Consider the following 21589-nt stretch of genomic DNA (forward strand, 5'->3'; position numbering starts at 1 on the left):
TGTAGTTCCTTGTTTTATTGGTAAAATCTATACTTTTAACATATATGGAGAAAGGGTCGAAAGCAACTTCAAGCTTTCCGTGTTTTACCACGATAGTGTAGTTAATTTCAGGTTAAGTGTTGGATAGATGTTCTCCCTAACCTCTTTCAAAGGAGGAAGGGGAAAACCTTGATAGATGCATATACTTTTGCAAGTGGGTGGGAGTGTCCTCCTAAATTCAGTTGCTCGGCTGTTAAAGCGTTTTGGATTGTCCGGGTTAGTAACTGGAGAAATGGAGGACACAGCCTCCCCGTTAAGCTTCCACTTCTTGCCTGAATGTGCAGAAAGCCAACACTTTACTGCCTCTGAGCCTCAACTGTTTGCTTACTCAGATACATTATCTAAGACAGCATAAGTCTCCATGCTCTTGAGGAACACCTTACTGATCTTCAAAAGTACTTTGCAGTTGTACACAGGCCGGTCGACAAACAGGTAGTGTTGATGAGACAGCTCCCTCAAGATAATTTTTTTCCTTTCTGTCATCTGCAGGGCTCCGTAATCCTTTTTTATTTGGCGGAATATATTTACGTGTAGTTGTGTTGCGGCTCTTTACTCCATAGCCATAGCCAAATAGGTATTTTGTGTTTCTGAAATCTATCAAATTTATGACATATAACTGTCCAAATATAAAGTTGACCAAAATGCTAATGAAAATGTGTCCCATGTATTAAATTAGCAATAGGTCATCTCCACGTTGTGCACATTTATATTCTTAATACTAATTTGGCAAACCTGTATGTGGATTTTCAAGTGGCACAAAACCTATAATCTCTATAGGGGCTAGAGCTTTTACTTATACTGTGATTCCATGCAGCAAAGAGGAGAGTCTAGGGAGTTAGTGTGTAGGATGGAGGGAAGATTGAACGTGGAAATAGGAACAGAGGAGGCAGACAAACGATCCAATGAGAAGGAGCGCTGTGACACAGTGATCTACTGCGGACCATGAGCGCGCGGGGATAAATGGTTGTTTACGCATCAATATGAACACACTTTGTAAGCCCTGCGTGCGCTCTGCTCAATTAGTCGAGACTAAAAACCCTCTCTGCAGTGCAGGTTCAGAGCTAAGCAGCCAGCATGCAGAGAAGTGCACTGGGCTATCCGGTGCAGTGCAGATAAATCAAATTGTGGAGTTTATTCTTTGGAGTCTGGCTATGTAAACTAGACTGCTAAATGTCAAATGTTCTAAAAAAGACTGAAGGGGAAGAAAATGGTGAAATGTACTTTTATGTCTTTTTAATTAGAAATAAACATAACTTTTTTTGATAAATTCTAAATTAGTGGAAGCAACTGCTGGAAACGGATTTAAAAAAGGTTTTACATCATTGCCGCATCAGATTAGGTATGAACAAAAAAAATATGCATGCATACACAATATATAGGCAAAATACCTGTTGTATGTTTTAGGCAGATTCAAAAATGAAACCAAAATTGTATAAGGGTTACAGTTCAGCACAAAGACTCATCCAGTCAGCATCCTTTTTAAATTATTTCTTTATTTATATATATTTATTTATTCATCTCAGTTTGGTTGATATTCTTTTTAATCATTGTTGCACTTTAGTATTTGTACTCAAATGAACATAAACAGAAAAGGGACAAAATGAACTCAATAAAAAATGAAATAAAAACATTAAATTAAAATTAGGAAACAGGCGTGGAGCGGAGAGTTGCCTTGTTGCGAACAGAAAGGGGTTTAGCAGGAAAGGGCCATTCAGGTTCAAATACAACTCTTTTCCCAGCATTCAACTGTGCTTCCCATATACAAGTGTCTGTTTGCGGCAAGTGTGAAAGTCTATACCAAACTAATAAATCCTAATAATATTTTAAACTACAATACAGCCACAATGAGTCACAAAGGACTCTTTTGCTTGTCCCAAATACAAAATTGAGAGTAGGCAAAGTTTTAAATTCCACCCACACAAGAATCACAACCTAATTTTGAACTTAGCTGTATACAAGCATATGCAATATTCCTATTTAAAATTTCAGGAAATTTCATAAACCTAGCCTAACACTGAGAATTAGGTAAAACTTTCAGAGTATTAGGCTTTACACACACAAGCATGAAAAGATGAAAACCTGATATCGCCAAAACATACAGTACTATAGTCTATTATACTATATTCTCTTTAGTTTTATTGTCTTGCATTAGCATCGAATCAAATATTGTGATATTAAAACCTACTTTGCCCAATTTTGTATGAAAAAAAATATATACACTCAAGTAACAGTATTCCACTAAAAGAATATACTGCAAACAACCATGACTAAGTACATTATTTACTTAGTATTAGCCAATATAGTTTGTAGTATTTCCACATAACATGAAAGTTAGCACAAAGCGTGACAATATAAATAAGGGATAACTTTTGCTACTGTCAGTACTTTACTCTTATCACGGTCTGAAATGACCCATGAAAATATCACTGAAAATACATATTATATTTCCGTAATAGCCATGAAAAACTAAATTATAATATAAGTGTTATTATAATTACAGCTCAGCCACTCAAATGAAGGAAAGTAAATTGTGCATCAGATATAGACAGGTACATGGGAAGCACAGATGTCATTGAGACCTCCTACAGCTCTATATAACATATAACATATTACAGTATATTGTTTACAGTAAAAATCTATAGCCTTAAATCTCTTTCTGGCCCAATCCTGGGGTGATGCTTAATGAGAAGAAGCAAAATTAAATTAATATAAAACATCAAGGGCTCCTGTAGCTTTTCACAATGAAGCTGAGGTCCAAAGCCACAAACACGGCCATGTATTGTATTGGTTTTGCTTTTTAAGTCCATTCATTTCCTTTCCTACCTCCTTATGTTAAAAGGAGGCAAGTGCAGTTCTATAGATCCTTTCAACCATCCACTGGGTAGAAATCTCACTTTTCAATGCATCTTTCCCAGGCTTTTTGAGGGGAGCAAAAGGTAAAATATGCAAAATGAAGCAGAAAATGTAATAATAATAGTAGTGTCCTCCTTGGTTGTAACAATGCTAGCCTGGAAGGAGGAGGGGTCCTGTCTGGTCCATAAGGCGTCATTCAAAGCAAGAGAAGATGGTACAGGCTTGAAGCAGGGACAGCATGAACAGAAATGGTTTGTCTGTGTCCACATCGTGACATTAAAGATGATATGTCAGCTATTTTACAAGTTATTTCCTTGCTTTTAATGGACATTTTTTTCATCTTTTTTGTTGAAGAAGTCTTTTTGTAATAGCACCCATCCATCCCACAGCCCCCAAAATGTCTGACCCTGTATAGCCTGCCACAAACCTTTTCAAAACAGAAACAGGCCCCAAAAACATTGACGAGAATGACGTTTTACAACATCAACAACTTTTGAAATGATACTTTTAAAAGCAACACAAAATAATTACTCTCCTCTTATTCAAGTGTCTCAATAGAATAATATTAAAACAATAAGAACAATCTTTTACAACACAGAAAGAGCCTCTTCTCTCTGTCCTCTTTTGGCTAGAAATCTCAAGGTTCATTAAACAAAAAAGTAACATGGTAAAGATGTTCCAAAAATTACAAATGACCAAAAAAATAATATAAAAAAGCCTCTCAGACGACTTTAAAAACAAACAAAAAAAATAAAAAGTTAGATTACATACAGAAATGGCAATAGCGCTCTATACATCGCATAACTGTACAAGGAAAGTAGGAGGAGCAAATGTTTGGTAAAACTACCCACAATGCAATACACTTTCACTTTGACATGGAAAGGAGAAAGCAGTATGGAAATGCATGTAAGCAGGGTTATGGCATTGAAGAGGGGGCGTCAACAGTGGGCACTGTAACAGACAATAGGGTAGTTTGAAAGAAAGTGCAGAATTAGTTAAGTAATAGAGAACAATTTCTTCCTTGCAACACAGTACTGTTTTTCTGTTAATAATAATATAATTAATATAATAAAAGTTCTTTACAGAAAACAGTAAGAGTAACAATATTGACCATACACTAATGCCTACACGAACATTGGCTGCAAAAATGAATTTCAAAATAAAACAAACAAACTAAAGTAACACGTATGAAGAGAGCTGGTATGTCCTGTGCGATGTTGATTAACCATCTTTGGAAATACAGATCCCGAAAATGAAACGCACCACTTCCTGCTTTTAGTCCAATAATTCGAGGTTAGAATCCGCCCGGGAATGATCGCCACAGGAACGCAAAAGGGGAGCGGACTGAACCTCGTAGTTTTCTGGACAAAAGCCAGGTCTGAACTCAATACTTTGGGTTTGTGGCAACATCGTGTATTGGTGTGAGAATGACTGTCCATGCTGATATAGACAGGCACACTGAAAAGAAGAGGCGTAGACAGGGGCAGAGTAGGGTCCGATTCAGAATACAACGAGATGGGGCAAGTGTGGCGACCCCCTGAAAATGTAAATCTATGGACAGCCAGTGGCAATGAGTGCTGGATGTCTGTGCAGAAGATGCTGGCACTTTGACCTTTGACCTTTGAACTGAAGAAGGTCCCACCCGTATGTTATGTACACCCCCCTCCCATCCCCAAATCACCCACCCCCCTCACGCAGACCCCCCAAAACAAATGGGACAGACACACGGAGCGCTCGGGCCGACGACGGTGGTGAGGCGTGATGCTGCTCAACTCAGGATGGCTGATATGGACCGCTGTACACAGGATACACATCCACCTGCAAAGCAAGAAGATGGAATTTTATTATTTTTATCTATGACAAAATGTTGACAGGTAATGAATATTTTAGTAGTCGACTTGTCACAAGATTATTTCTATTAAAAGGTCCTATATTACGTGAAATTGACTGTTTAAAAAAAATATATATTTAAAGGGACAATCCGGAATTTTTGACATAGGACCTCATTTCCTACTGAGCCAGAGTGTTGGAGATGTGTGGAGACACTTTGTTAAATATTCCATCCAGTCCTTGTATTTGCAGATGTCACTGGTGCTAGGCCAGTGCATGTCAATGGCCATAGTTAGCCTGCCACTAAAAACAGTCTTACCCACTCCACAAAACACCCGAAGCAAATCTATTAGAACACCAGACTGTCGATGTGAATGTTTGTGTCGAAAGAATAATTTCAGAAGTAAAACCAACCTTGCATTTGAAGGATTCACGTCTGAGTCGCAGCAGCGAGTTGTACTTCCTGATAGAAAGCTTGGCAGCGGAGGACTGATATCAACTAGCACCTCTCTTACTGGCAAAGTAAAATTCCACTGCTGAGAAAATAGTCCCTCAACATGCGACGATTCATGCGATGCAAGGTTAGTTTTATTTCAAACATTATTCTATCAACACAGACATTTACATCGACAGTCTGGCGTAATAATAGATTTGCTTTGGGTGCTTTGTGGAGTGGGTAAGACTGTTTTTAGTGGCAAAGTGCCTATGGATGTTTTCACGTGCTACCTTAGCACCAGTGACTTCTGAAAATACAAGGACTGGATGGAATCTCCAAAGCTCAAAATGCTCTGTTCCACCATGTGATGTTATGAAGCAGTAGTTAACAACTACCTTTTACCTTTAGTCTGGTAGAGATTGGCAATTCCATGGCTGAAATTATCCAAATGATTCTGGTGGAAGTGTATGGAGTTTAAAACACAGTGGAGTACTATGTTATGTATTACCACATGACATCACAAGGTAGAACAGTGTGTTTTCCATTTTAGAGAGGAACAAATCACCACTCCAGGTATGAAACAACATTATAACAGATCAGAAAACAACGCAATATGAGTTCTTTAAACAAATAAGGGCAAAATTGATGAAATTATTTTGATAGAATATCACTGCAAAATGTGCCCAAGATGAAATACAATAGAAAGGCATACTACTGCTGTGTCTTGTTTGATTCTTGTTCTACAATTTTATTTCATAGTAAACAACATATACTGTAAGTAAATGATACCTCATCCCATTAAGCCAGCACAATTTACATAAGCAGAAGTGTCTCCAAGCGTTTTTGTTGCATGTATTGCCAAGTTTGTACAATTTTCATGTCATCAAGTGTTCAAACTAATTTAAATTCAGTAACAGAGCCAAAAATGTATAGCTGAAAATTTTATGAGAGTCTGTGATTTATAAAGTATGGAAACATGAAAACTGTGGAGACGAGGGAATTACCTAGATTTAGAAGCCAATTATAAGATCATAAATTTCACTTCAAACTGAACAGGTAGACGCTGCAGTTGAACTGTGTTTTTCATACATTTCTGCTCAAACTATGGAGCCTCTGGTGATCCTCCTTCAAAAAGCAAAATCTATTCATGTTGAATAATGCTGAAACCCAATACATATTTTTTAATATTTAGTTGGTTCTCTTTTAATAGAAAGTTGCTTTATAAAAGTTTGTTATTCAAGAGGAAAAAAGGTCTATGAGAGCTGTTACAGTCCTTGCTATTATGCATTATTATTAAAATACAATCCTATTTGTTGTCTTAAAGAAATTAGTCTCTGATTGTTTAAAAGCATTCAACCATGATATTCTCAAATATATGCAGTGAATTTGTGCCTTTGTTCACAGTTGTAAACAGTTGTGGATGAGTTACTTGCTAGTGTAGCTGTACCTGTGCTAGACCCCGGCCTGCTCCATGCTGTACTGCAGGTCTGGGGGCTTGTAGCTGAGGAGCATGTCACTGGTGCAGGATGAGGGATAACAGGCGGCCGCCGCATGTAGCTCTCCTTCAACATCACACACTGAAAAAACAAACACATTTTAACAAGCGGTCTATTATATTATCTTATATGTAACTGAAGGTGCAGTTAATACTGTGATGAATCAGTGTTGGCCTATATGTGCTTAAGTCCTATTGCCTTCTCATGATGAGGTAACTGCTTTTTTGACACGATCACACCTTGTTTCAACTGGTCCACATTACACAATTTTTTGAGTTATGTTATAATGTTTCCTCATCAAAAGCATAAATGGAATTGTGTTTTGTTTCATTCACATATTGTTTGAGCATACAGCTGAATTTTTTCACAAAATGGCACATCGAAACAGGAATAAGCTCACAATTTTATTTTTGTCACTATATCGCCCAAACGCTAACTTCTATAAAAAATGTCTTATTTGCTCTAATTAGTTTGATTTTTTTGAACTTTAAGTGTACTGACCGGACTCCTCTCGCTGGTGCAGCTGCTGGCTTCCTGTGAGCGACGTCTGGCTGAGGATGTCAGACATGCGCGCTGAGCTGAGGGCTTTTCCGGCCAAAAGACTCATCCCCGACATGGGATCTGCCTGGTCCTGTGCACAAACCAACAGCCATTTTATCCTAATTGAGCCGCTTCCAGCACCATGAGTCACTACTCTGTTTGGATGACTAACTTTGGTCCAACACGTCAAGGCTTGTATAAACATCTAAATGAATATCACGACAAGGGTTGTTCAGTCATGCAACTATTTAGTAGTTTCCCCCAGCTACATTATCCTAGCTGGAGGTTCCGCATTTTGTAAGGATGGGATGAGGTGATTTCCACGAGATGAGACAACACCAGATTGGGTCCAGGAGAATGAGAAAATCCGAGAAGATTTTGACAATGTATAGATAAATTGCACCTCACAAGGTGCACTGTGTAATATTTCTGGTGAAAGATCCACCATCAGCTTGTCTCCATGGTGATGTTATTGCTTTGCCTAGTGTGTTCCACAGTATGGCATTAAACAAATATATGTTGCATTTATTCAATTACAGGAGTTTTTCTCAAAGCATTATTTCTGTTAACAAGTAGATTTCTCTACAGATATGATTTATAAACTTGGCCTTGTGATGTGGCTTGCTCGTCTCCACGAAGATAGTTAAATGTCATACTGTAGAACATTTCAGGAAAAACAACATGGAGTTAAACAGGTGGTGCACCCTCTCACAGAAAGAACACAGTGCTAGGGCTGCTCAATTATGGAAATATTGAAATGATAATTTTTTTGTTACACAATATATTTATTCATCATTTCCCTCTCAAAAAAGACCAAACAAAAAACACTTTGTTATTGATAATTTAAGCAAAACTTTAAAATTGAAAATAAATATAGGTTATAAATAAAATATAAATAAATAAATAATAAATATGTACCTTAGTTTTGTGATGTATAAAACATAAAATTAATAAAATATACTTTAAACATGAAATAAGACAGAAAAACATAAATATATCCAAAATAAACTATATATCCAGCTGTTCTACAATCTCTATATTTAAAAAAATTATATACTCATTTTTATAAAAAATATCCCAAAATAAACTTTGTTAAACTTTAGGGTGCACTCACACTAGGACTTTAGAACAGTGTCGCGCTCAAGCACGATTGCATAGGATTCTATGGCCACACACACCTACACAACCAAACCGGGCCATGGCCGATGATGTCATCACACGGAGCTGTTTGTTTACATGTGGCGCAGCAGAGCTAACACTTTAGTGGAGAAAATAAGACCAGCGGCAGAAATATAAAATGAGTCCTGTTGCAAGACACGCTCCTCCATGAGTTTATGGATATACTAACAGCGCAGAGGAATAAGAACAGCTTTAAACTGATTTTGCTCTAATTGTATCTTAAATGTGAGCATAATTTTAAGGCAATTTTATCTCACAAACTCTTGAGGCACAATATTGCCCTGCCCCATCCCTGGTATTTTATACAGCCAATACAAAAAATTATCACACTAGGGCAGGCCAACTGGGAAAAATATCTGATTGCATCTTTCTAGGAAGTAATGCAATAGCAAATCGATTTGTTTTATAGAGGAACATACATACTTGCAATGGTAGTTGTCTTCTGTCACATTGGCACTGCATTGCTATAGTTACCAACTACAGCATAAACAACACATTTACAGTGATATTAGACTTACGTAAGCATCGTCTGCCGTCTGGATGGTGTGGTGGCGCTGAAGCTGTCCACGGGACCTATATGCGTCACCCTGCTGCGATCTGGAGTAGCCCACACCGTTATGATCAGGGACCTCCATGGCCTGCCCCCCGGCTCGACAGTCCACATGCTCAGATTCTGAAAAGATAGATTGATGATCAGAAATTATTCATCAGTAGCAATAATGCTTTCTTTGTCCCTCTATGTCCCTAATGTCTTTTATGCTTTTCCACCTACTTAAAAGAAAACTTGATATTTTGTATAATGTAAAACTATGCTTAAAATATGGCATACTTGTTAGAATTACAGGCAAGTTGTTTTAGCTACAGGAATAGATCAATGACAAATGAATAAAGGGCCCATATTTCACCATTTTGTGCTCTATGTTATAATGTTTTTTCCTAATCAAAAACATATCTGGAGCTGTGTTTTGTTTCATTCACACAAACCCTGCATATTTAGGCTGAGATCCACCTTGTGATGTCAAGTGGTAATACAGGTGCAATACTATGTTTTTAAACTTCATACACCTTCTTTCGAATCACTTGGATAATTTCCACCCTGGAATTCTCTACTGAACAAAGGTAGAAGGTAGCTGTTAACTTGAAAACTACCTCACAACTACAAGGTGCAACAGGTAATTTTGGGCTTTGGAAATGTAGACGGACCAATAGGGTTACTCAAACATGCGTGAATGAAACAAAACAACTTCAGGTATGTTTTTGAGCAAGTAACAACAATATAAAATGGCTTAAAGCCTTAAAGATTTAATTTCACCATTACTCACCTCTATTTGCTGGGGCGTTTCTAATGTATCCGTGCCTGTGTGTAGGGGAGTTGTATGGGGGCGTTCCTCCTCTGGGCGGGCCTAGTAGTTCATGCCCCTCTCCCGCTTTGGCCAGCAGTCCCTCGTGAGGGTGGTGGAAGGGTGTGGGCACCTCGTCTTCTTCCATGCTCTCCGAATGGGGCAGGGCAGGCTGGGAGGGGAGGGTCTGTGGCTGGACATCTGGGGATCTTATTTGTAGCAGGTGATGATAGTGTTGGTTTGTTTGAGCGGGCTGCTGAGAGGGTGGCTCTAGGCTCTCCCCTTGGCTGAGCTGGCGAAGTAGCAGCATTTCCCCGTAGTCCTGTGGGGTACTGCTGGGAGGGGTAGGGGGTGCTGTACCTTGTCGTGGGGTCTGCCTTTTCAACAGTGCAGCCAGGTCTTGTGGGTTCAGCCTGGGATCTGCATGTCCTGTTAAAGAGTGGCGTGGGGAGAGGAGGCCCTGGAGGGTGGGGGTGACGTGTTGCTGAGGGGGACGGTAGTCTATGGGGGTAGGGGAGAGCAAAGCCTGTTGTAGTGCAGACGGGGCGCCATAATTGCCCCCGACTGCCCCACTCTGGTACCCCTCCAGCCCAGGAACTTTGAGAGAGGTGCCCTGTAGGTACGGACTGTAGGAGCCAACCACCCCAGAGGCTCCCCGAGAGGCAGCGTCGCCAGAGAAGAGGTGAGGGTTGAACTGGGCCTGGTCATAGGCTGAAGTGAAGCGGCCCAGACTGCGACTAGATACACAAAAAATACTATTACCTACATGTTTATGATACATGGAGCTAGTGCTATACTTTACTGAGTTTCTACACATAGTTTAAAATTGCCACAATGCCACCAATTAAATGAGAAAGAATTCTGAGACTACTTTTTACGCTTCTGAGGTACAACCATATTGGTCTTAATCAATGGTAACTGCAGGATAATATGAATTACTTAATGCAAGCTTAACCACTGGTTTCAGAGTAACAAGAAATTTAACATTGTTGCCATAGTAATTACCAATTCAAAATATTTTGAATGGTCAAAAGTCCTCACCCCCACAAACAGACACATACTGAATGTTAAGATCAACATTAAAACTGCATTTTTTCAAGTCACTATTAAGAAAAAAAATCTAATATTCTTTCTTATATAGTAAAATAAAAATTAAATAATTCTTACATTGTGTTGGAGTAGGAACCCAGTAAAGTGCCATGACACAAGACACAGATCTAGTGAGTTCACTGAGAGGTCCCTTTAGCCCATGTGAGTGAGGATGAGTTATGGTTAGCCTCTCAGTGAAGAAAACAAAGGATGTGACCAAGTTAGTACTTAGGTGCTATTCTCCAACTGTGGGGAAGCGAGAACTGCTACTTTTCCATATCCAAGTTACAACCACTCACCCAACTACAATGAGCTGACGAATGGATGAGGATGGCATCTCAACAAAAAAGCATGTTAATTTGGCATTGATAAACAAAGAGATGAAAAGATCCTGAGGTTTTAAAAATACAAAATGGCTTCCCTGATTTAGCAGTAATGGGTGTATTCAAGTATACCAGTTGACAAAAATGAGATATGTTAACAAATGATGAAATAAACAAAAGCATGCAGGTAAAATATATGATCAAATGAAAACAAATATTAAAAAACAGTAAAACAGTCCATTGTTGCTTTCTGGATGGTTTGAAGCGTTGAAGGGGGCATCACCTGTGCGTCTCTGCATTGTCTGCACTGAGCTGTTTCCCCAGGACCCTGTGACATGGTGTTGCCAGAAAACCGCCCGGTCGCTGAGCCCCACCCCCCAGCTCCACCTCCTGCACCTGGATCGTCACCTAAACACAACACCAATACAATACAAGGTAAACAAAAGGTAGCTTCATTCGCTTCATTTATTTTATCTCTGTTTCATATTGTAATATAAATTGCAACTATAATATACATGCATACTTTTCTGGACAATATATTTAAAGACAAATTGCGACAAGTTAAGGTTTTTTGCACACAATTTTTGCATTCAAAAAAAATTCCTTGGATATTCTTCTTCCTTTCAAGGCAGATTAGTTTAATACCATACTGTGGATAATATAAACCAAGGCATTAACATCTCCATAGAGACAAAGAGGTTGCAGGCCACATTTACACTTCTACACACAGAGAAGCACCACCTACAGGTCTGCAGCTCATGGTGAGTATGTTTTGCACATGTGCTGCTGTTGTGTGATTTGCCCAGTGCCAACGCTCCCATTGCGCACATGAGTAGGGCATCGGTGTTCCGAGGGTGTAATCTTAACTGTGTCGTTTTGCCATAACGGAGCCTATTTGCATAGCAGCTCTTATTTGTGTAATTAAACAGCATACAGTAGCCCTACAGACCAGGGGCACAGTTGGGAGCAATTTTGACTTGTGTTACACAATCCACAAAGATTCCAAGATTATCAAGATTCCTCACCTTGTAAAATATTTTACACTGGTCATTTTATTTAGAGCATTCAACAATTTACTACCAAGTCATTTACAAAGCTTGTTCAAAATGAGAGAGAGAACTCATAATTTTAGAGGATATGGAAATTTCAAATTGCTTGGATAATTCGAATGTCCGAAGTATCCGTAAAGGTTTCTGTGTGTCTGTATGTGGTGTAAAACTTTGGAACAGCCTGGATACACATCTCAAGCAACGCCAAAAAATTAATAAATTCAAGTTGTTATATAACCATATGGTCTGGTCACAGTATATAGAGAGTGGGTCTTCATATCAGAAAAATACTGCCTTCTGTAGTTATGTATTCCAAACGATGTATATTTCTTACTTGTCCGAAATAAATACATAAATCAATCAACCAAACTGATTGTCACTCTTTCTATATTAGAATTTAAGAAAATTATTTAATGGGGAGTGTTGCAAACTTGACCTATATTTAGTATTTTCTTCCATAAGATTTTCAATATAAAGAGAGGGAGTCCTCTTACACAAAAGTCACATTGTGTGTGATATAAGAGGTCATATGCTCTAAGCACCTCTTTGCGCTGCGCCTTGTCTATTGCTGCTCATAAGATTTGGATCTAAATGTTAAAGACCTGCATTTGCAAACTACAAAGATTGGTGTTACGTGTGCTATTTATGTATATACTGTAAAAACATTATATAATTACTATATCCAAGTTCTATACTGAACACATGTTTATAGATGCACTAACCTGCTGTTGTTGAGGTACCCCCTGTGCCAGTGGGACTGCGGGGCGGGCGGATGCTGCTTGCTGATTGGGCGAGAGAGACACTCGTGGTAAACCTGTGGGCGGCGGGCTTCCACTCTGGCCCTGATAAAGTGCTGGGGCTCCGTACTGCACTTGTGAAGGACCTCCTGGATGTGAGAAGAACAAGTATGAGAAGAAATCATTATTTTGGTTAAATCATAACAATTTGGATAAGTGATAGATACTTTCAAGAGTATCCAATGTAAAGTCAAATTAACTGTAATATTTCTGGTGGAGGGGTCAGTTGTAGAAATTGTATTGAATTACATTCAGTTCGGAGTCACCTCTGCACAGATCTGATATGTTATTTGGCCTAGAGGCAAATGTTTAATGTCATACTGTGCAACTTTTTAGGCAACGCAGTTACATCTTCACAATGATAAGACAAGTAGGTGCTGTACCCGCCAAAAAGGTTACATAGTGCCTCTTTAAAAAATAGATTTTCAGCATTATGAAATATAAATTGTGTGAAGTTATTTTAAACTGATAAAATGTTAAACTCTTTGAGCAAAGCCCATTAAAATATTATTATCAATTATTACCGTGTCCTTGCATTAAGGCGGCAGAGCCAGGCGGGGGACTCTGGTTGGGCTGTCTGAATAGATGGTTGCTGGGGTGAGTTGGAGGAGGACTGGAGGGCTGGATGCGGAGCCTGAGGGAGGAGAGGAGAGTAGGAGCAGAGAAAGACACGATTGTTATGTAACAGTTGGAGTCGATAACACTGCACCAGGATAAGGTTTAATGTTGCCTATGACTAATGTGTGTGTGTGTGCGTGTGTGTGCGTGTGTGTGTGCGTGCGCCCGTGTGTCTGAGTGTGTTTGCATGAGTGTGCATATGTCTGTATGCGTGTGTGTGCGTGTACCTCTGCAGCTGGTGGGTTAGATGACTGGGCTGGCTCTCTCCGTGGCCTAAAGACAGACCCTAGAGAAAGAGAAATGCAAACACCACTTGAAACAATATGCAACGTTACTTTTAGCATATGGGGGACATTCTAACCATAACTTGAATAGTGCTCAATTGTATGCAAATTAGATGACCATGTGCAGGTATGGGCTATAATGTACATTTAAATTTTTTCCACAATACTACATGAGGCTCAAGCAATTTAACTATCTTACTTTGATCTCAAGTTATTTATTTATAAATATATTTTAAGGGCTCATATTACACTATTTCCTGAACTATGTAATAATGTTTCCTCATCACAAACATACCTGGAGTTGTGTTTTGTTTCATTTATATATATTTAACTCACAAGCTAAGTTCTTCTCTTAAACAGAAAAGGCTCTGTTCTACCCTGTGATGTCATGTGATAATACTCCACTGTGTTCTTAAACTCCATACACCCTTACTATAATGATGGATGAGCCCTGGAATCATTGATCAGCTCTGGAATTACCAATTTCTACAAAACTAAAAGGTAGCCGTTAACTTGAAAACCACCGTTTCATGACATCACAAGATGAAACGGAGCATTTTGAGCTTTGGAGATTTAGATAGACTAATAATAAAGGATTACTTAAACATGTGTAAATGAAACAAAACACAACTCCAGGTATATGTTTGAGGAGGACCCATTAGAACACATCTTCAAGCCCACACAGTCACTTTTGCATCACATAAGACATTTAACCAACACAAAATGATCATTCATTTCATTTAGCAAATTAATGATTAGTGACAGGGACTTTAAGAACTTCAATTGCAAAAGTTCCATGTTGTAAAGGAACAGTGCTTTTTGAATGACAAAGGAATGACAAACAAATCATCTTTATTAATATGTTTATATCCCTCTCATGTGGGCTGTGTCAAGATTATGGTTAGTCACTCTTTCCAGATGAGCAAAGCAGCACCCTATTTGCAACACAGATTACTTTTTATTCCTTTGTATGACAAAAGATTTAAGAAGTACTTGCCACATCCAATAATCAAAAAGGACATTCCATTAGGTCAAATTGACACTTTGTTGTAAACCAATGCTGGAATTGAGAAACTAGTAAGGAAGACTTACTTTAATCTACAGCAGGCAATTGTGTTACAGTAAATGTCAACGTATTACTAATTCTTAAAGCTTGATCAACAACATCCTCCTCCCACAAACCGATCGTCATGACTACACCCATATCCTTTTCTTTGGCCTCCTCTCTGGCAGCTCAAATCCAGAAGTCTGTACATACCCAAACTATCGATTCCATTATTGACTTTATCATCTCTGAAACATCTAACATAAGATATCCTGATTCCCGTCATGAACAAGGAGGACCTCAACAATATCATACCTACCTACATCTTTTCTTTTTCACACCTTCTTTAAAGTTTGGGTATCCAATTTTCAATCATGAAAGGGATGTGTATTTAAATGTGTTTAAATCTATTTAACTTGTTTCCATCTCTCGGAAAGACATTGGCACAATACTAGTATTCACATGCATGTATTATTGCAAACATGCACAACTTCAGAACAGATTTTTCAGATGGTTAAGTGAAGTAACGGTGGACCAAAATAGAAAAGCCAAAATGTGTTTTGGTCAATCATCAGGCTCTGCAGGTTTGTGACTGATAAAGTATGCTACAAGATGCAGTTGTCACACTGTGGTCTGGCTGCAGTTTGTATTATATCATCTATGGGGGCAAAACATTTACTGTTACTTTAATGTTACCACAGCTTTAGTATCCCACCAAGCCGTTATACTTAATACAGGACTAATTTTTGCACAAGTTGCAGTGACTGATCTGTTCAGGTGGTCGCAGAAGGGGCAGAAGGGGCAGAAGGGGCAGAAGGGGCAGAAGGGGCAGAGTAAAGGGGGCCAATACCTGGATTTGCTGGTGGAGGATTTGCTGTTGCTCTTGCTGGTAGAGAATATGTTGCTGCTGGGTGTGCTCCAGGATCTTCTCATCCTGATGTGCAGCGTACATCTTCTGAAGCTGCTCACACTCCTACACCACAAATTATGCAACAAACATTTACTTTACAAAGGTTAATATATTAGAGAGATTTGAATAATATACACTGTGTTTTTATTCCCTGTTTCAGTGGGAATAGGTCATTTGGGAATCTTCTTTTAGGCAAATGAACTTTGCCATTTGCTATTATTCAACATTATTCACATAGCAACAATTCTAGAAAGCTGAGGAGGCTGTGATGAATGTAGCATTTAATTGGCCAATCACAGACTCAATGCAGCAAGTTTAGGGGAAGCTTGAAACATACAGATTTTTGCACTGCCAGAATCTACAGTATAAGGTCAAAATCAGGAAGTGTAATGGTAGACATGCAATTAAATAATTTTGTTTATTACCAGTTTTAACCGTTTAAACAAAATGTGCCCAAACTGTGTCATGAGCTTTGAAAATAGAAAGCTTTTTTCCATTACAGTCATAGTCCCTTAAGTAGGTCACACAAGTGTTTACAGCCCCTCTGATCAAAACCCCCTTAGATAATCCCAATGTTTTAGAGCCAAGATGCAGCCCCCACTGGGAATCCATTTCTATTTAAACTGGAATCCAGCTGCTATAAAAGTATGTAAAAGCAAATAACTTATTCAATTAAATCAGGCTACACTAATTCAAATGGACTTTGAATACAAACATTTTAGATTAAATATAAACTAGGTTCAAGGGATCAAGACAGATACAGTCCCATGATTTGTTTAAAGGGCCCACATTGTTATAATGTTGTTTCTCCGTCAAAAACATACACGTTAAATGCACAAATCCTGCATATTTAAGCAGAGTTCTTCAGCCGGAAAACACTCTGTTCAACCTTGTGATATCATGTGGTAATACAGGAAGCGCTCCACTGTGTGTTTAAACTAAAATCATTTGGATAATTTCAGCCCTGAACTGAACTTGGTATAGCTATTAACTTGAAAATTACCACTTCATGAGATGTTCATGAGTTTTGGAGGTGTAGACAGATTAATAAGGGGTTATTCAAAAGTGTGAATGAAACAAAACACAATTCCAGGTATGTTTTGAAGAGGTGACAGCTTTATAACACAACTTAAAACTCTCAAAAGTCAATTTTGTGTAAAAAAAAAAGGTTGATGTACCCTTGAGCACATGTAGAAGTGTGTTTATGGGATTGGTAAAAGTTGGAGAGGCAATTGGCACAACAGGGCAGGCTCAGATAAGCCAGTGTGTCCCAATGTATAAACATTAAAGCACAAAATACATGTATTGAAGCCCATCAGTCAGTGCTCAATGGTGGAAAAAGTGGGTGATTTAGGTTTTGATACTATAAATTGTCAAAAATCTTAAAAACTCTCCACATAAGAAAACATGTTTCAATGCTATTCCTGTCAATGATAATTTAAAATTATACTATCCTAAAACACTGCTCCTGAACAAACCTATCAAATTCCAGTTTTACTTTTTTGCATTGCAATGTCATAATGATCAGCCCCTCCTGTCAAATACACTTTCTCACACTTTCTCTTGTTTATGCCACACCTGCTTGAGTTGCTTGATGAGGCTGCTGTGTTCCAGTTGGGCTTTGAAGGCCTGGATGGTGGCAGCTCCATCTGAGAATCGCCGCACAGGAGAGAACCGTTCCATGGGCAGGTGAAGAGTGTCCTTATAATTCGACCTATACATGACACCAACACAAAGCCACACAGACCGACCCAAAAGGGATACAAAACAATAGCATTCACACACATTCATTCAAACAGACAAAAATGAGAGAAACAAGACAGACCCATGTGAGAGACTGCTTAAACCATTTCAATTAACACATTATTAGTGTCCTTGGGTAAAAAATATCTCAATTTAAAAAGAACGTGATAAAAAAATAATAAGAATAATTTTGGTAATCAACAAAAGCAAACCTGTGTCAAGTTTAGATCTGTATGTATTTACATAATAGAAGGGTTAAGATCTATCAACTTTAATATGACAATTGCTAATATCTCAGAAGCATTTTGAAAAACAAATGCTTTCACTGTACCTACTACTATTTTTGGGAAATTAACTGTGTAATAAATGAAAAACATAAACATAACAATTCCGAGTATACAAAATATATTTACTCTAGTTCCAAACACACAAGGGGATAAGAGCACTTACAAACCAAGGACAAAACAATCATTTACAAATAAAGTATTTTCTACATTTTTTTTGAGAACTCTCTTGAAGAGGAATAAAACAACAACGTGAGGTTGCTCAAACAGGAACTGTACTATATCTCAGGATAGATCAAAACAAGGTTATAAAAGAAGTCCAGGGTTTTTACCATTTCACTTTTTTAACCTTGTTTTGATCTGGACAGGTGGAAATATCCAGACATTTTTGGTGTTTGTTACATACCTTTTCTTTCCAGGTTTGTGTGGAAGAAACAGCTACAAATTATGATTTAAAATAACATTTGTATAATCATTTGATAGTGTTTTGTGCTCCTCTTCTTCGGACCCGTTTGTGTACAGAGTGCATGTGGAGCGTGCCAGTACATTACATGTGTGAGTGAGTGTCTGTGCATACACACAGGGACCATCCCTCACCGAATGTGTATGTCGGGGGCCCACAGTGCCCTCTGGCGGGGGCCCTGGGGCCGCTGCGCCTCTGCAGAGGGCTCGCCATGCGTTGTGCTCATGGGCGTGTGCGTCGTGTGCCGCTTGGTGCGGTTCGCCAGGTACCTGGGCCGCAGGGAGGGGAGGAGTGAGGGTGGGAGACAGGAAGCAGCGCCGGTCAGCTCTCTGTCCTCATTGGCTAATGGGGCGGGGGGATAGGCCCACCCTTCCCACCTCTGCCAATAGGTGCCATCATTCATATCATCTTAGCCAATCAGAAAACACACAGTACATTACACCATAGATGGATGGTAGAGCTTATGGGAAGCCCGAACCCCAGCTTCCAATTTCAGGATTGGAACTGTTGCTTTTTTTATTTGCAAGCTTGAGAGTTAGCGAAGCCGTGTAAGAAAGAGTGAGAAAGTCTGGAGAACAATTTGGCACGTTCTGAAACAATAAGAGACCAAGCGGCTCTGGGCCGAAGAGTTTTAGAGATAAGACGGCTGGATTTGGGCAGATTTAGTTTGTGGCAGAAGGCACTTGCACAATGGAGAAAGGAGAAGAGATGGTGTAAGCACCGCAGCAGAGGCACCACCCACAGGAAAAGCACAGCAGCCTGAAGGCACGCGCTCCCAGCAACCCAGGACACCAGCAGGAGCCGCTGTCTGAAGTGGACCGCTGAACAGACCCGGCCCTCATGATCAGAACTTTGACGTTTTTATTAAATGTCTGTTTAAAGTTTTATGACATTATATTTATTGTCTGGTCATTTACGCAGGCAGTGGGTCTTTCAGAGTGTCCACTTTAAACAGCATCTCTGTAGAAGTGAAGCCCATCACCAAACGCTGTTCCTCAAAGAGTTACCTCTGCACAGCCTCCTGGTCAGGCTCGCCGTCTGAGCCTTCCTCATCCACAGGAGCCACAGGGATTGGGTGCTACACAAACAACCAAGACAAATAAAAAAAAATTTTTTTTCTAATAAAGTACAATATTTAAAAGTTTAATTAAAAATATTATCCAATATAATTAATAAACACAATAAGCATAATTTAAACATAAAATGTTTAATTTTTTGTGTCAGTTTTAGGCAAATCCAGAAATATAACAAAAGTCAAGCTCTTTCTAACTATTAGTTTATGCATAAAATGACTCACATGCTGACAACTTGACTTAAGAGGTCTGAATCAACTTTCAAGCACCTTAAAGTAGCAATGGAACAACTGTATGAGTTTTTCTGTGATGAGACGAGCACTTACTCCCACAGGACTGGTGACCAAAGGAGAGGGGCCCCGGGGCCTCTTGAGGAGCTGTGCATGAAGCTGAATGTTTGCCCCACCGTCTGAGGCTCTGCGCCCGAGTGGTCCCATGCCATTGAGCAACTGCAGGGTGGGCGGCTGTAATAAGGACTGCTCCTATAAAACAAGATAAACCAGATTATTGACAAACGATTAAAATTACTTGAAATACTAGATGGTGGTATTTTTTTATAAATATCTATTTTCTCATACTGCATTGTTTAAATTATGTTTTTGTGTGAGTAGGAAGAATCTTGAGATAAAGCCACAAACCATATTAAAGAGCCCATATTATGCTATTTTCTGATCTATGTCACAATGTTGTTTCCTCATCAAAAACATACCTGAAGTTATGTTTTGTTTCATTTTTACATGTTTAACATACAAATTCTGCATATGTAGTCTTTGTTCTTCTTTCAAACTGAAAAAAACTCTATTCCACCTTGTGATGTCATAAAGTAATGCAGGAAATGCTCCACTGTGTTTTTGAGCCCCATACACCTTCACTAGAATCATTTGGATCATTTCAGCCTGAAATTGCTCTCTGAATTCTACTAAACTAAAGGTAAAAGGTAGCTGTTAACTTGAAAATTACCACTTCATAACATGAAGGTGGAGCAGAGCATTTTAAGCTAAGGAGATGCAGACAGACTAATAATAAAAAGTTATTATTAGTCTGTGAATGAAACAAAACAACTCCAGGTATGTTTTTGAGGAGGTAACAGCATTATGACATGGTTAAAACTCACAAGAGTCCATGCTGTGTAACAGTAGCAATAGGCCCTTTAAACTAAAATCCAAGACTAGGAGTTTATTATAGCTATTGTATTATTTCAAATACATTTAGAGCTTTTGCCAAATATCCCAGATCATTTCCACTTTCATTTTATGTCAAAAATGCATGCATACATACATATTTAGTAGAGTTTAGTGTGAGTATGTTTCTAAGAATTATCAGAACAATGAGTGCAATCAAAATCTAAACATTTATCTAGACATTTCTAGTTTGTTCCTTAGACATAGTACCTTGTATTCCAGCTGCTGTGTGGGCTGCAGGCTCTGAGTGGGCATGAGCGTATGCATTTGGCCCATAGTGGGAGCCAGAGTGGGGAAGGGTGGTTGTGGTACCACCCCTCGAGGGAAACCAGGGGGCAGCTTCTGGAGGTCCTCCTGCCCCTCCGTCCTGAACGCACAGAGGACAAGGGTTAGGGTTACAATAGTTTTGTCACAAAAAATATGTTAAATGACATGAAATGTAAAAAATTCTCATATGAAAAATATAGCATAGAATGCTGTAGATTTGTTAGCATTAAATATTTATTTTTTTTATTCCAGTAAAAACAAAAACCTAAGGGTCAATCTTAAGGGTTTTACCTTTGGTCTGGAACCCCCACTGTGTGCCTCCTCATCGACAGATATCGAGCCATTGCTTCTGGAGAAGGTTCCTCTCCTTCGTCACTGTCTAGAGCCATGCTACCATCAGGCTGAAAATAAAAAAAAACCAAAAAACATTAAATTGTATCACTTGTGAATTGTCCTATATCACATGCACTGAAGCATGCTGCCAAATGGAAAAGTACGCACTTAAACGCACTAGAAAATGACTAGTGACTAGTCTGCCCCTTTTGCATTAAAATATTCAGGCTCTAAAGGATTGTTGTTAGATTCCTGCTGCAATGCAGGGATCTCTCATTGTTGTGTCCAACAGTATTTGTGACTCAGCAGCGAGGCTGTGCATGTTGCATGTGTGTGCACTTTTGAGTGATTGTATGTGTGAGTAATCATCGCTGTTCTGAACTGCAGTGGCAGGCGAAAGATGCAGACAAAATATGG

At 39.0% G+C, this 21589-nt stretch overlaps 1 protein-coding gene across 2 annotated transcripts; it reads right to left on the reverse strand.

Annotated features, from left to right (window-relative positions):
• Nucleotides 1-1512: 1512 nt before the first annotated feature.
• sik3 (SIK family kinase 3) lies at nucleotides 1513-21269 on the reverse strand. 2 transcript variants are annotated; one of them, XM_055166857.1, is made up of 16 exons: nucleotides 21131-21269; nucleotides 20783-20939; nucleotides 19718-19873; nucleotides 19326-19396; nucleotides 18453-18587; nucleotides 17407-17542; nucleotides 15769-15891; nucleotides 13817-13875; nucleotides 13496-13605; nucleotides 12897-13060; nucleotides 11409-11533; nucleotides 9696-10450; nucleotides 8892-9046; nucleotides 7156-7285; nucleotides 6606-6735; nucleotides 1513-4710 (listed from the first exon to the last, which is right to left on the reverse strand). In XM_055166857.1, the coding sequence occupies exons 1-15, from the start codon at nucleotides 21226-21228 to the stop codon at nucleotides 6611-6613; spliced, it is 2499 nt and encodes an 832-aa protein (XP_055022832.1). In that variant the 5' UTR covers nucleotides 21229-21269; the 3' UTR covers nucleotides 1513-4710; nucleotides 6606-6610. The 2 variants fall into 2 exon arrangements, with proteins under 2 accessions (XP_055022832.1, XP_055022833.1); XM_055166858.1 differs by lacking the exon at nucleotides 18453-18587.
• Between the last annotated feature and the right edge of the window lie 320 nt (nucleotides 21270-21589).

The sequence above is a fragment of the Boleophthalmus pectinirostris genome, unplaced genomic scaffold (genome assembly GCF_026225935.1).
Source record: "Boleophthalmus pectinirostris isolate CB_2022bp ecotype Guang Dong unplaced genomic scaffold, ASM2622593v1 HiC_scaffold_9, whole genome shotgun sequence".
Lineage (NCBI taxonomy): Eukaryota > Metazoa > Chordata > Actinopteri > Gobiiformes > Gobiidae > Boleophthalmus > Boleophthalmus pectinirostris.